Below are 17,370 nucleotides of genomic sequence, written 5' to 3'. Positions count from 1 at the left end.
GAGAGTATATTTTGCAACAAAATCAACTTAAGTTTATCTATTAATTAAAATTAAATAAAATTTAAACAAATGCAGCAATGAGAATAACAATATTGTCGAAGTTCTGTTAAATTATATTAATTAATTATATTAATTAATTATATTAATTAATTATATTAATTAATTAATAGCACCATTAGGTGACTTTAAATTTCAATTTAAATATCGGAATATTCGAGTTAATAGAAACAATATAAATACATTACACACCTGACTACACACATACAAACATACATACAAACATATACACATACATACATACAAACAAACATTTACACATAAATAAATTCAAACAAACAAACATACATAAATACACACATATATACAAACATAAATACACACATACATGCATGAATGTACGTATGTATGCTTAAAACACACCTCAGCTAGCAAAAACCATTTATATAGGGTTTCATTTTTTCTATCAAATTTTCAGTGCTTCAACTGTATGGTTTTGTCGGGTTTACGATAATAAACGGAAAAAAACATTGCTATTTATTATGGAATTCTTCAAAACCAACCACAACAGTAATTTATCATCATCATCACCATTACCAACATCATCATTATCATCACCACCATCATCATTATCATCATCACTGCCAATCGCCCATGTAATTACAAGAAAATTCATCGTATCTTAATCACTTCACCATCATCGTCATCGTCGTCACCACCACCAGCCTTCTTCTTCTTATTATTATTAATATTATTATGTTTATTGTTAATATTATTATGATTATTATTATTATTGCGATTATTATCATCCTTATTATTATTATATGAAATGAATCAATTTTAAAACTAATTAACTCTGGTCGTACACTCTCGATTCGAATGAGGAGCTTCTCTGATTAATACTCTATTTATTGACACTTTGACACTTTATTTCATTCTATTTCATTATTTTATTTTATTTGTACTGCCATTTTCAGTGTTCTTATTGCTGAATAAAAAATCATTCCCATTATTATTATGAATTATCATATTATCATTCCCATTATTATTATTATTATTATCATTTTAATTCATAATGTACTTTATTTTTATGCTAATATTTATTATTATTGCGATTATTATTATTATTATTATTCATCGTCATCAACTTCTTCAGCATCTTCTTCCTCTCTCCCTCCCTCCTCGCCATCCCGACCTCGCAGCCCCCGGGCCAAAACCTAATGACGTCATCGTTATTTTTATTATTATTATTGTTGTTATTATTATTATCGTCACCGTTTAGTTTGAATAATAATTTTGACAACACGCCTCTATTTGGTTTTGAGTTGCTGTTGTTGTTATTATCATTATTATTATTATTGTTATTATTGTTGGTATTAGTAGTAGTAGTAGCGGAAAGTTTATTATTATTGTTGTTGTTATTATTATTGTTGGTAGTAGTAGTAGCGGAAAGTTTATTATTATTGTTATTATTATTGTTGGTAGTAGTAGTAGTAGTAGTTGAAAATATGTTATTATTGTTGGTAGTAGTAGTAGTAGTAGTTGAAAATATGTTATTATTGTTGGTAGTAGTAGTAGTAGTAGTTGAAAATATGTTATTATTGTTATTATTATTATTGTTGTTGTTAAGTTGACGAATACTACTATTACTACTACCACTAACATAAACATCATCATCGTCGTCATCATCATCATCATCATTTTCATTGTTGCAATCATAATCATCACCGTCGACGATATTTTTATTATTATTGTTGTTCTTCTTCTTATTATTATTATTGTTGTTGTTCTTCTTCTTATTATTATTATTGTTGTTGTTGTTCTTCTTATTATTATTATTGTTGTTGTTCTTCTTCTTCTTATTATTATTATTATTATTATTATTATTATTATTATTATTATTATTATTATCGTATTTATAACTTTCAAAAAACTTCCTGACATTGCTCTTTGCATCACTGCTCTCACCCACTCCACCAATGTTATTATTATTATCATTATTATTCAATTTATTATTATTATAATTATTATTATTGTTATTCTTATAGGTTGTGACGTCATCTCTAGCATCATCATCATCATCATCGTCCTCACCCTCATCATCATCATCATCACTTTCTTCTTCACCACAATCAGCACCATTTTTATGACCAGTATTATGGCGATGGTGATAGTGATCACGGTTATTATTACTATTATTATTATTATTATTACTATTGTTATTATTATTATTGTTGTTGTCGTTTGGTTTCAATTTCGTATGGCTGGAGTTCGTCTCTGCAAACAATTTATCAATTATTATTTTTATCATTATTATTGCTATTATTATTATTATTATTATTATTATTATTATTATTATTATTATTATTATTAACACATTCATCATCCTCATCGTCATCATTACATCATCATCGTCGTCATCATCATCATTAACCTTGACCTTTGGCCTTCGTCAGTTTCTGCACGGTAAGCCTCGCGATGCTGGCCGAGCGCGTCAAATCACCCATCGAACTCGGGACCTCCTGGTGATGATGTTTCTGGCGATGGTAATGATGATGGTAGTAATGATTATGATTGTGATGATGGTAATGATGGTGACACACACATACACACACACGCACGCACACACACACACAGAAGCGAACATAATTCATGTTCATGTAACACTTTCATATTAAGTTCCTACATACTGGAATTGAGAAGAAGACATGACCCACATAATAACTCTCTCTCTCTCTCTCTCTCTCTCTCTCTCTCTCTCTCTCTCTCTCTCTCTCTTTCACTCACTCACTCCCACACACACACACACACGCACGCACACACACACACTTACCACCATCCTCATCACAACCATATCATCATCAACATCTCTATAGTGGCTGAGAAAGACATCAGCGCCATCTTTAATCCTCCTCATCATCATCCTCATCATCATCTTCATCATCGTCTTCTCCACCCTTTCCAGATGGGCCACTTGAAAGATGAGTGACTTGACGAGATCGTCATCATAACTAACGTCATCATTATCATTACTTTTGTTGCTGTTGTTGTTAGTAGTAGTAGTAGTAGCAGTAGTAGTAGTAGTAGTAGTAGTAGTAGTAGTAGAAGCAGTAATAGTAGTAGTAGCAGCAGCAGCAGCAGCAGCAGTAGTAGTAGCGGTAAAAGTTCTTTTCTCCCAAAGATGTGGTGTTTCCTTGATTAAGATGATGATAAGAAAGGTAAAATCGATGATGATGGTAATGATGAAACTGATGATGATAATGGTATTAATAATAATAATAATTATTATTATTATTATAATAATAAAACAACCACAACAACAACAGCAACAACGACCACAACAACAACATCAACAACAGCAAGGACAACAACACTAACTTCATACTTTCTCATCATCTTGATCTGTCTTTCTAACTCCAAAAAACTCACCATTCTCTCACCACTACCATCACTACCACCATCGTTCTCATCATCATCATCATCATCATTATTATTATTATTATTACCACCACCATCATCATAACTATAACAATCCCTCACAACGTCAACCAAACCCCTCAGCTTATTATTTCTATTTTTCTTAATACCCATCTGACTGAAACCCCGTCCAGACGAGCGGTCTAGACAGTCGTCTAGACCGCTGTCTAGACTAGAGCAGCAGACAGAGAGCAGGATTTCGATGACCTGAATGTCAAGGACGTTTGTGAGGACGGTGCGGTAGGTCCGGTGGAGAATTCTTGAAGGTAGGCGGCAATCGAACATCATCTGTGTGGTTGGTGGTGTTGGAAGGCCATAAGAGCAACAGCAAGAACAACAACATCAATAACAACAACAACATCAACAACAACTACAACAACCACAACAACAACCACAACATCATCAACAACAATAACATCAACAACAACAACCACAACATCATCAACAATAACAACTACAACAACCACAACAACAACAACCACAACAACAACAACAACAACAACCACAACATCATCAACAACAACTACAATAACCACAACAACAACATCAACAACAACCACAACAACAACAACAACAACCACAACATCATCAACAACAATAACATCAACAACAACAACAACAACCACAATAATACATTTTATGACCGACCTTTTTAATGCGTTTATCTTCGAGTATTTCAGACAAGCCTGCTCGGTCATCATCATCATCATCATCATCATCATCTTTCTGGTACTCATCATTATCATCACCACTTCCGTTATTATTATTCCTATTATTTTTGTTGTTGTGACCATTGTAATGACGACCAGTGAATGCCTCATATCCCAGCGACAAGATGTCAAACAGGAAGTAGTTGTTATTATTATTATTGTTGTTGTTCTTATTGTTGTTGTTGCTGTTGGTAGATATCTGGATTGAAAAATTGGTTGATTTATTGTTGAATATTAACTGGCTGATTGATTGCTTGAATGATTTAGTTATGGATTCGCTGATTGGCTAATAAATTGATTGATTGGTTGAGTGATTTGTTTACTCACAACAACAAAAGCAACAACAACAACAACAACAACATCAACATCAACCAACCACGATCCAAGAAAACCTCTTAGGAACTTCAAATGATGATGATGATGATGACGACGACGAAACTGATAATGATGATGACGAAATGTGAGATGATGATGAAGACGACGACGATGATGAACAAACGAATGATATAAAGATAACACTACAACGTCTGATGTTACCAACGCTTCGGTAGAATGACTCATTCAACTTATTCAATATAGTGTAGCCATTATTTTTCAAGATTTCACCATCACCACCATCATCATCTTCATCATCATTATTATTATTATTATAAATATTATTGCTAATACTGTTATTGTTATTATTGTTGTTGTCACCAAAGACACCATATTTATCTCGATTGGTTTCGTCATTACCATCATTCACATCATCTGCTTTGTTAATACAGTTATTTTTGTTACTATCATCATCATCATCGTCGTTATTATTATTATTAGTAGTAGTAGTAGCATTAACAGAAGTAGAGGCAACAGCCACAGTAGTAGTTGTAGTAGTAGCAGTAGTAGTAGCAGCAGCAGCAGCAGTAGTAGTAGTAGCAGCAGCAGCAGCAGTAGTAGTAGTAGCAGCAGTAGTAGCAGCAACAGAAGTAGTAGTAGTAGTACTACTACTAGTAGTAGTAGTAGCAGCAGTAGTAGTACTACTACTAGTAGTAGTAGTAGCAGCAGTAGTAGTACTACTACTAGTAGTAGTAGTAGCAGCAGTAGTAGCAGCAGCAGTAGTAGTAGTAGTACTAACATCACTACCATCACCCCCGCCATCATCATCATCAGCGTCATCTTTACACTTTGGTATATCTTCGTGATTGAAAATGTACTTTTTGTTGAAAATTGTCTTCATCAGCTTATCGTAACCCTTATCTGCATGGTGGTGATGAAGATGATTATCATTATGATTATTATTATTATTGTTGTTGTTTTTATTATATTTGTTATCGTAATTAAAATTGGTTCCATAATTTCTGTTCTCTGTTGTCGTTGTTGTTGTTGTTCTGGGGTTCATTTTAGAACCTTGAAAATTATTTCTATTGTTATCTGTTCTTTGGTGATGGCCTCTTCTGATGACGTCATAGCCGGCATTATCGGCGTCATCGTCGTCGTCAGATAAGTTCTCTGTTGATATTTATATGGATGGGGAGGTAATATTGTATTTTCATTGAGTGAATGAATGAATGAATAAATGAATGAATGAATGAATCAATCAATCAATCGATTAATTAATCAACTAACCAACCAACCAACAACCAAATTAACTCACCATAGTCGTCTTCGTTTGGAATGTTTGGAACGATTCTATAAATTAATTATGTTTGTGATTATATAAAAATTCAATTGAACGAATGATTGATTGAATCAAGAAAAGAATGAATGAATGAATGAATAAATGAATGAATGAATGGACAAATGAAAAATTAAATAAATGAACGAACGAATGAATGGGAAAATGAATGAACAAATGAAGAAATATTTGGCCGTCAATAAATTATTGAAAATAAAAAATATATGAATGAATGAACGAACGAACGAATGAATGAACAAATGAATGAATGAACGAAAAAATAAACAAATGAATGAATAAAATTAATAATTAAATAAAATTAAACAAAACCAAAAACAACAAAATAGTTTAAAATTAACAAAAACTATAACGAATTTTTTTAAAAATTACTACTACTACTAGTATTACTGCTACTACTACTACTACTACTACTACTACTACTACTACTACTACTACTACTACTACTACTACTATTACTACTACTATTACTACTACGACTACTACTACTACTACTAATAATAATAATAATTACCGTTGTTTTGTTTCATTCTCACTTTTATCTGCTCTCCTCAGTAAAATCGCTGGAATTAATTAATTTATTTTTAATTACTAATTCTAAAAAATTAAACGAATGAATGAATGAATGAATAAAGAGATGAATGAATAAAGAGATGGATGAATGGATGCAGAGATGAATGAATGCAGGATTGTTAATAGCGGAGTATCGAAAGCAATGCTATCTTTAAGGGCGAAATAAAATCGCTATCGTTACTGCTACTTTTGATTAAAAAAATTTATTATTAGCAGATGAATTAATCCCATTAAACTCAAACACACACACAAACACACACACACACACACACATACAAACAAACACATAAAGACTAAACAAATCCAAACATAAACAAACAAACAAACACACACACACAAACATCCATATCAGCATTCTTTGCAGTATTTTTTAAAAATTTACTAAATAACAAAAACTGGTGAAATTACTAAATAATGGATGATTGAATGAGTGAATGGATGAATGAATGAATGAATAAATGAATGAATGAATGGATAAATGAATGAATGAATGAATTAATGAATGAACAAATATTACTCTTGATGATCTCCTCCCTATAGAAGATCTTTATTCCCTCTAATCCAGTTTTTCTTTTGCTTATGTACGTGACTAAAAGTGAATTTAAAATCAAGAAAAAAAGATAATTAACCTTATAAACTTAATTAATTAAATATAATTAGATCATAATTGGATTAATCACTATATTATTATTATTATTATTATTATTATTACAACAAACATACGGTGTATAAATAAACACGCGTGAATTAAAGCATCCAACACATTTGCATGCGACAGGCTGGGATTTCTTCACCTTCGAACCCGTACAGTGCGTCAACCGTGCCAGGCACCTTAACCATTACACTACTACGCCACAGTAATAGCTTAACCTTTACCCTGTAGCTAGGGCAATGGTTTAACTTAAACTCTCACCCTTGAAGCATTTCAAATTTTATTAATCTAAAATTTTCAAAGTGCATATTTTCATTATTAACCTAAGTTCACTTTTAATTTAAGCCTATTGTATTTACTATTTAGTATTTATTAAGATTAAGAGTAAACATTAACAATCTCACTTCTATGGGTATCTCACAAAAAATAATTACATGTGTAGTAGTCTCAATTCTATCTATTTGCCATAAAATTAAATAACGAATGTGATTAAATTCGAATTAGATCAATAAGTACGGATAAAATAAATTAAAAATAAAATTAAAAAAAATAAGCAACCAACCATCATCTAAAATTAGGCAATCTTCACTAATGGATTGATAGGTTCCACGGAAAATTCCCTCACTCGTTTGCACCTGCAAAACGTCCCCAACATTTAGGGCAACCCTATTGGCCCTGGGTCTCATAATAGATAGTCGCGAATTCACTAAAATTAGGAATTTATTCGACGTGAAACTGAACCGGACTTTCCCAATGTTTGCCAATGTTGACAAATTAAAAATTAATCTAAACTAACAAGCAAAGAAATTATAAAACGTAAAATTAACAAATTAGAACAAAGATATTAAAATGAGTAATACAGAGAACCTTATAAAATTGTACTATATTGTAATATTCTATACTATATCACACATATTTTTATACAATATTTTATATAATAACACTAAAATTAGTAACAAATTTGGTAAAAATGTTGGTAACAATGGTAATACTAATACTATTCAACGAGCTCGTACACTTACAAACGTACATCCATTACTTATATTCAAACCTTGGACGATTTGCCCCTAGTTAGGGGTTGGGGTAATTTGGTATGAGCCTCCAACGTATCATAGGAAGAAACTGACCTTTACATTTTGAAAATTAATGATAATGATAATTGTGATATTGTTAACTAATTCATTTATTCACTCAATCACTCACTCACTCATTAATTAATTAATTAACTTCATTCATTCATTCATTCACACAATCACTCAATCACTTCGAAAATGATGATTAACATGGCTATGTTGAAGAGGTGATGTTATGACGACTGTGAATAAAAGAATGAATGTACCACAACTGAAAGAATGATAATGATGACGATGATGGCCACACACACACGCACACACACACGCACACACACACGCACACACACACGCTGTGATGTGATTCATCCATCCATTCATACCACGGTCCACACGTATATTCCGCGTTATACATTTGTCCAACCCATAACTTCACTAACCTATATATATATATATATATATATATATATATATATATATATATATATATATATATATATATATATATATATAGGCTTGTAAGAAGAACGAATAGCAAAAGACTGTTTTTAATAAAGCAGTGATTAAAATAGATGAAAATATAATAAAAATATATGATGATAATAATAAATAACAATAACGATAATAACTTAGTAATAATAATAAATAATAATATACATTACAAACTATAATAACATAATAATAATAATTATAATTATAATAATAATCGTCATAATTATAAATATGGTTGAGGGTCTATTGAACACAGCGTCTTCCATTAAGGAATTTTGCCGTCAGAAGACAGACAACTCTGTAGACAGGTATGTTTCTCTCTCTCTCTCTCTCTCTCTCTCTGTGTGTGTGTGGGTGTGTATGTGTATGCGTGAGTGTGTGTGTGTGTCAACATTAAAAGATTTTTCCATTATTTGCTTGCTTTTTCACTCATTAAATTATTTTTCAGTCATCTTATATCTTCGAAAAAAAATTTTTTTTTATTTACATTTCGTCGTATTTTTCCTTTACCCACTCACTTGTTTATTCATTCATTCATTTATCAATCAATTAATTCATTCATTCACTTTTTTCTCAATAATTCATTCATTCACTTATTAATTCACTCGCCCATTCATTCGGTTATTCATTTAATCGTCCACTCATTCTTTCAATCCTTAATTAATTGATTAATTAATTAATTTATTTATTTATTTATTCATTAATTCATCTGTTTACACCTACGTGCCATGCATCGATCGCTACGTACTTCACCTCGTCTGATTATTTTAAAAAATTCACATCAAGATGACATGACAGAACGAGCGAATGAATGAATGGGTGATTGAATAAATGGACGAAAGAATGAAAGAGTGAATGAATGAGTGAATTAAAGAATGAATAAACGAACGGTCAAAAATGATTGAATAGGCGAATGAATGATTGAGTCAATGAATGAATAGATGAATGAATGAAACATGCAACGTTACTACTAAGATGAAAGTATGGATCAGAGAAAGCCATACAGGTGGGAAAGAGATAACAAGAAACCAGTCTACGTAATTTTTTTGATTTATAATGATGAATGAATAAATGAATGAATGAATGGAGAATAAATGAATGAATGGATGAACGCACGACCAAGTGCATAAAACGAAAAAATTTACGAACAAATGAAACATTTTTTAAGATAAAAACATACATAAACTCACAAAAATTTGAAAATTTTCAAACCAAACCCTAACCTCAGTACATTTTCCTCATACCCTCGCAGATTAACAAGGACCTACACAGTGGCCCTTCTGCTAACGTTCTCTTGCCTCATCACATCAAAACAGTTCGTCGGAAACCCGATCGAGTGCTGGTGTCCGGCCCAATTCACGGACAGCCAGGTTAGGTACACCACTTCCTACTGCTGGATCAGCCATACGCACTACCTCCCGACTGAAAGAATCATTCCGTATTCATTCAGTAAGGATTCGAAAGTGGTCTACTACCAGTGGGTGCCGATAATTTTGCTGGTCCAGAGTGCTCTCTGTCTCGCACCTGCTCTCATCTGGCGGATGTTAATCGGAAGAAGTGGATTAAATGTTGAGGGATTGTTTGAAGCCGCGATGATAGCGAGTGGCGCTTCCTATCTCGAGATGAGGAAGAAATCAATCGACTACATCGTCAGTCAGTTCGACCGACACACGATGACTCAAAGACATTCAGATAGTGTTTGCTACAGCAGGATAATGAACATCCTATCCAGGAAGTGTTTCATTTTTGGCGGGAAAAGCTACGGAAACTGCATCGTTAACTGTTACTTGTCCGTTAAAATACTCTACGCACTTAACGCAGTTGGTCAGATATATTTAATCGATTATTTTCTCGGCGGGAAGGAGTATCACATGTACGGTTTGCACGTTTTGCACGGTCTGATGCAGCAGACCAGTCTTCTAAATCCGGATCACTTCCCGACGGTGACACTGTGCGAGATAGATATTCGGGATCAATCAAGGATACACACGTACGTCATACAGTGCGTCCTCTCCGTCAACATATTCAACGAGAAGATATTCATCATTTTGTGGTTCTGGTTTGTTTTCGTAGCCCTGGCAAACATTTGCGACTTTTTAAGATGGCTTTTTGGAGTTTTTCACTGGAAATTATCCCTCAAATTCATTAAGAAGCGCCTGAAATCGGGCGAAAAAAACGGCGCAATTAAAATCAATGATCCGGTCATGCTATCCAGATTCCTCAGGGGCTACCTCCGAAGGGACGGTGTCTTCCTGATCAAGCTAATCTCCCTAAACTACGGGGATGTGTTGGTTGGGGACGTTTTGGATGCTATGTGGGAGTGCTACCTGCCAGAAACGAGGTACGTTAACGTGAATAGCTGCTGCAAAACGGAAGTGAGGAGGAGGAAGAGATTGTCGAAGGTGTGTGCCGAAGAGGGAGGGTCCACTACCCAACTGGTATGAAAGGGAGGGAGGACCACCACCCAACTGGTTTAAAGGAAAAAAAAGTTCATTACCCAACTGGTTTCAGACCGAAAGGGGTAATGAGTTTTCTACCGCCCAACTCGCTTAAAGAGAATGATTTGTTATGGATTGAAAAAATTTGAACTGGATGCGCGCGTGTTTAAAGTTTTAAATTGCCAAAATAAAATTCAGAATTAAAGTAAAAACACAAGATTAAAAAAAAATTGATTTACGATTTTGATTCATACTTCACTCATTTCTATGGGACGTGTGGATGGATGACATATTTGTGGAAAGGATAATACTGTAACGAAAAAAAAAAAATTTCATGAAATTAGAAACTTGGAATGTTTTACTTCCAATCATTTTTTCAGCCGTGCCTTCCTTCCAATACTTCAACATTCTAAAGAATACTTCAACATTCCAAAAAACATGAGATATACACCATGTACGTATTTAAATACCTGCTTATGGAATTACTCAAAATTATTTATCACCAATCTCGCGTGCATTCTTATTTTCGATATATTTAATGAATGAACTAAACTGTACTGTCATGTTTGGGATTTCTAAATATTTTTATACATCATTAAAATATTTAAATTTTATTTCCATTATTTCCATAAAACAATAAAGGAATCGTTTAATATATATATATATATATATATATATATATATATATATATATATTCTTACTTGAATTAAAATAAAAACTAAATAGTGTAGAAGTATGTACTTTGTATGATGTGTGTATGTATGTATATACGTATGTATGTATCTGTGTGTGTGTGTATGTATGTATGTGCGTGTATATATGTATGTGCTTACAATTACCTTAGCAATAAGCAAAATATTGAAGAAAATACATACACCCACACATAATTATCTCACTTCATCAGACAATTAGTCCGAATATTCCATCCACTAATTAATTCATTAATTAATTCATTCATTCATCCATTCAGACACACACACACAATTACACACACACACACACACACACACACACACACACACACACACACACACACACACACACACACACACACATACATTTAAAAATATATTGTTGGGTAACGAGAGTAAAAAAACGCTACAAAGGTAAACCATACACGCGCGCACACACACACACACACACGCACATACACACGCACGCACATACACACGCACGCACGCACACGTAAACATGCTTGTACGTATAAGGCATCTAATATAGATAACGTATGGTCATATATCAAGGAAAAAATGAATGTAGATGAACAATAGTAATAATAATAATAATAATAATAATAATAATAATAATAATAATAATAATAATCTCAAATATCTTTAAAAACTTTACTAAAAAAAAAAATTTTATTAAAAAACTCAACTTTTAAAATTCTAAAAAAAAACAAGAAATAGAATGAGAAAAAGTTAAGTCTTTTAAACTTTTAAATAATAGTAATAATAATAATAATAATAGCGGTAATAATAATGATAATAGCAATAAAACATTAAAATGGGAAATTAAAATATGTAGGGAAACAAACGTTTAAAAGTAAAACCCAACATAAATGCACGAAAAACCCAAAAAATACATATATATATTTATATGAATTTAGTAATTAAAAATTCAAGTAATTTTATAGTATAAATAAGTATTTAAGTAATATTTGTAAGTAAGTTACTGGTTAAGTAATGTATGTAAGTAGGTCACTATTTAAGTAATGTGTGTATGTAGGTTATAATCTAGGTAAGTAGGTTACTTACTGGCTGAGTAATATATGTAAGTAGGTTACCATTTAAGTAATATATGTAAGTAGATTACGGGTTTTTTAACCTTTTAAAAGTGTAGTGATCTGAATGATTCAGTAAAAGCCAAGCCAAGTCATTGAGTAATTAAATTAAATTACAAACAATTTAGGACAAAGAGCAACTTTACATTAGGAGAGTTAGGATAGTAGGAGGTTTATTTTGTAGTGGTTCTAACATAGATGCCAGTCTACTGAACCATTTGTCATTAATACTAAATTATTATTATTATTATTATAAGCAGACTGGCTAAAACCCTAAGTGAATAGGTTACTATGTAGAATGATTGGCCGAAAATTTTAGCAAAACTAATTAAATTAATTAAATTAAAGGGAATTAATTAATTACGGCAACTGAGTAGCAATTAAGAAGCTATTCATTAAGTAGTAACTGAAGCAAGTAGTTAGTAATTGAAGGAATACTTTTTTTCTTTAAATAAAATAGCTTAACTTAAGCTCACGATACTAGTGTGAAAATAATTAATTAATTAATTGATTAATTAGATAAAAAGTATAATCGAAAAAAAAATTGAATGCTTTTTAAAAATAATTAACCAATAGTAAAAGTAATAATAAAGTATTTTAATTATGTATATATATCTTTTTAAATTATGAAATTATTACTATTATTTAAAAAAAATTTTTTGTTGTTGTAATTATCACACAGTCTGTTTGAGCTGTACAAAATCCTTGGCACTAATGACAACACTACTACTATTACCGCCACCACTATTATTATTATTATTGTTATTATTATTACTCCTTTTTCCGAGTTCCATCATCTGTAGTGTTAGATCCTCAAACTGTGACGATAGCGATCCAAGGAGTGAGGATGACAGTCTCTTCACTCCTTCATTCATGCACTCCTTCACTCTGTTCATCGCGGCGGCGGTAGTTGTAGTGGTGGTAGTAGTTGTAGTAGCAGCGGTGTCGTTGTTATGATGTTGTTGGTTGAATATCTTGAGCTGAATAACAATAATCATAACAATAATCATAATAAACACAATAACACAAACAACAACAACTACTACTACTACTACTAATAATAATAATAATAATACTACTACTACCACTACTACCAATAATAATAATAATAATAGCATAGAAAAAATAATCAAAGAGAAATATATGGAAGACTAAGACCTTGCTGTATAATTTTATTATCTTCTCTATGGACATTTCGAATTCTTTGCAGACTGTCTGGCAGCTCGAGTCTTCCACAACTGAATAGTTGATTGATTGATTAATTAAATGAATGAATGATTGATTGATCGGTTGATTGAATAAATGAATGAATGAGTGATTGATTGATCAGTTGATTGATTGATTGATTAAATAAATGAATGGTTGGCTGGCTGGTTAATTAATTTTCGACCAAATGATTAAACGCTTCATACACCCATTTAACTATTTCACACATTCAAATTAATTAATTAAATAATTAATCAATTAATATATTGATTCATTCATTAATTCATTCACTCATTCAATCAACCACGCGACTTACAGCAATCAGTTGATTGGTCGTCAGTTAGCATGGAGATCACGGGGGAAAATGCTACCCTATGTCTGATAATGATGATGATTGTGGTGATAGTAGTGATGGCAATGATGGTGGTGATAGTGATGATGACGATAATTGTAATGATGATGATTGTGATGATGGATTATGAGATAATGACAGTTAACGATTATAGCAATAATGATTTAAGATGAAGGTATTAATAATTGATGACTTCACCATAAAAGACCGCAAAATTTTACCCAAAATATCACAAAATTTTACCTAACATACCGCCAAACTATGCCCACAACCAACCTTGATCCCTCTTTCCTTTTATAATCCCCAATTCCTGCCTCTCTTTTCATTGGTTCGCCCTCTTTTGGAATGTTGAAATCTGATTGGCCGGAGGTTACAGAGGACGTTTTGATCGGCTGTTGCGCTTTAACCCTTGACTCATCTGATTGGATGGATATTGAAGAGAAGCTGCGATTGGCCACTGGAGATCCCATTAATATCCGATCAGGGAATTCCGAGAGGCTATTTTTAGGCTGGAATGGCGATGATGATCGTGGAACCGATGATGGCATTGATGATAATGATGACGTCTTCTTCTTGCTTAGTTTCAGGTTCTGCCTGAGTAACTCATCTTCCTCATCATTACCACCATCACCATCACCACCACCATCATGATCATAATCATCATCCTCACCGTCCTTGCGGTCAACATTATGAGGTATGTTGGCGTTTTTTAGAATTTCTAACTTCCTGGCTTGCAGCTTCGTCAAAAAATCCGGCTTAATTAGTTCGTCAATATCGCCTTTGAAAGTGGCAAACTCCTGGTGCTTCTCCGTCTGGAATTCCGTGCTGCTAATTTTAGACTGGCAGGGAAATCCGGAGTTATTTTTAGACGGGATTTCCGCTTTACTGTTGATAGTATTGACAGTATTTGTATTATTCAAATCTGTTGAGTTGTTGTTTTTGTTGTTAGTGACGTTGATGTCAACGACGTTATTTGAAATGTTGTTGCTGTTGTTGTTGTTGCTGGTGGTAGTGGTGGTGTTGCTGCTGTTGAAGACGTTGTTGCGGAGTTCCCACTGCTGCTGGATGTTCTCTGCCCTCTTCACCCAGTTGTGTAGGGGATCAGGCGACTTGGCTAGAAAAGTTCTAGATGGAGGTCGGGGGTAGGTCAAGTTGGTGCCGATCGCCGAGGTGCACCCTGGAGATTTCAGGGACCACTTCGGAAGATTTGCTGTTGTGGTTACTGGCGTTGCTCCGACGACTAGAGGTGTTGTTGCCGTTGTTGATGTGGGCTTCAGTTTCGACGACAACACATCGCTCTTGTGATTGGTGAGATGTGAGGAGAGAGGCGTGAGGTCATCGGTGACGTCACCACCCCGTCTCTGATTGGTGTTGATGCTTAGAGAGTTGTTGACGTTGTTGTTCGCTTTAAAAGTCTGATCATCAAAAGCAGTCATGGATTTATTCATGTTGATTATATCGTTGTTGTTGGTGACGTCAGAACGTTGTTTGCCTGTGATTGGTTCAGACGGCAGCAGACGTCTCTGCTGCTGCTGCTGTTGTTGGTATCTTGATTGGAGGGACATGGACGAATGAGGACGCTGCATTTGTAGGTGGACGTGGCTTTTTGAAATGCTAAAAGCTGATTGGTTGAGAGCGTTTTGATTGGTGTCCCTCTCAGGAAGTTCCGCTGCGATTTCAGCAGTAGCAGTGGGCGTTTCATGTGGTTTCGTCACATTGAACAGATCACTCAGATTCTTTTTCAAATTGTTGTTTAGCTTGTCGATGTTTTTGTTGATGTTGTTGATGTCATCGCTGACGTTGTTGTTTTTGATGGACGGACCTGCCTTTGTGTTGTTGATTAAGTTATTGCTGTTGCTTGCTACCTCGTTCCTGATTGGCTGCTTGGCCGAATCTTTCTGACCAATTAGATGACCCGGTAGAGAAATCCTCCGAGCGCTATCCAACAGCGATTGGCTATTTTTAAAATCCAGGTCACCCAATTTATTCACGCTGGAATTTGACCCAATTAAATCCCTCCTCATTGGCTGGCCATCGGTTTCAACAATTTGTTGCCGCTGTTTGATGACGTCACTGCCGGTGGCGGTACTCGTGGGTATGGACTGTCTGCCCTTCTTCACGGCGGTCTTCGATAGACTGTCTGCGTGACGGTGATGATGATGATGATGAAGACGACGATGACGAAGGTGATGACGACGACGATGATGAACATGAAGGAGATGTTTACGACAAAGGAGATGACGAAAACGTACGTTACAAGTAACCACCAACAACAACAACAAACTACCTACAACTAAAGACGACGACATCAAAAACATCAACAACAACACAGACAACAACACCGACAAAGTATGAAAGCCTCACTAGTTTTATAGTTATAAACCGCTTCACTCTTCAAACTGTTGGCATCCTCGTCGTCCATCTCATCTTTCAAGAGATTCGGAGTCGACTGAAAATGTTTGTTGTTGCTGCTGATGCAGCTACCACCACTGCTGCTGCTGATGTTGTTGTTGTTGATGTTCTTGATGTTGACGACGTTGTTGATGTTCTGGTTTGCTGTCACGGCGCTATTGCTGCTACTATTAACGCTAGTATTAATGTTAGCATTGCTACAAGTCTGAGGTAGCAGACGCCTAGCTGAACCTGACGTGTTCAAAGATGAGGTTGATGTCGCCAACGGGGTCAACGATGATACTGATAATGATGAAACATTGTTGGCGATTGTAGTAGTGGTAGTAGTGGTGATGAATTTAGCTTGAGAGCTTTCTGTAGCTTGCCTGTATGAATGTACCCTAGCTACTTGCTTTCGCGCTTGTGGCTGTTGTTGGTCGGATTTCAGCGACAGAGAGCTCATAGAGATGGCCGACATCTTGCGAAGCTTGCTTTGCTGCTGCTGCAGCAGCTGCTGCTGGTGTAGCGGTACCGTCGAAGCTGTTGTGATAACGAT

The 17,370-nt window shown here is 34.0% G+C and overlaps 3 protein-coding genes across 3 annotated transcripts; 1 reads left to right on the top strand and 2 right to left on the bottom strand.

Annotated features, from left to right (window-relative positions):
* Nucleotides 1–1,127: 1,127 nt before the first annotated feature.
* On the bottom strand, nt 1,128–8,566 carry HELRODRAFT_192800 (hypothetical protein; the record flags this gene model as incomplete). The annotated part of the gene is made up of 13 exons (XM_009023908.1): nt 1,128–1,214; nt 1,661–2,274; nt 2,432–2,534; nt 2,831–3,066; nt 3,109–3,190; nt 3,376–3,762; nt 4,123–4,353; nt 5,299–5,420; nt 5,571–5,672; nt 6,393–6,419; nt 7,644–7,872; nt 8,133–8,208; nt 8,535–8,566. The coding sequence occupies 13 exons, from the start codon at nt 8,564–8,566 to the stop codon at nt 1,128–1,130; spliced, it is 2,328 nt and encodes a 775-aa protein (XP_009022156.1).
* Nucleotides 8,567–8,874: 308 nt separating this feature from the next.
* HELRODRAFT_176569 (hypothetical protein) lies at nt 8,875–11,087 on the top strand (the record flags this gene model as incomplete). The annotated part of the gene is made up of 2 exons (XM_009023907.1): nt 8,875–8,951; nt 9,872–11,087. 2 exons carry the CDS (start codon nt 8,875–8,877, stop codon nt 11,085–11,087), a joined length of 1,293 nt encoding a protein of 430 aa, XP_009022155.1.
* A 2,452-nt stretch (nt 11,088–13,539) lies between these two features.
* Nucleotides 13,540–17,292, bottom strand: HELRODRAFT_176568 (hypothetical protein; the record flags this gene model as incomplete). Its single annotated transcript, XM_009023906.1, has 5 exons — nt 13,540–13,845; nt 14,024–14,103; nt 14,388–14,449; nt 14,700–16,563; nt 16,788–17,292. The coding sequence occupies 5 exons, from the start codon at nt 17,290–17,292 to the stop codon at nt 13,540–13,542; spliced, it is 2,817 nt and encodes a 938-aa protein (XP_009022154.1).
* Between the last annotated feature and the right edge of the window lie 78 nt (nt 17,293–17,370).

This window comes from Helobdella robusta (genome assembly GCF_000326865.2).
Source record: "Helobdella robusta unplaced genomic scaffold HELROscaffold_38, whole genome shotgun sequence".
NCBI lineage: Eukaryota > Metazoa > Annelida > Clitellata > Rhynchobdellida > Glossiphoniidae > Helobdella > Helobdella robusta.
Note: the sequence above shows the minus strand (reverse complement) of the source record. Positions and strands in the feature narration are given on the sequence as shown.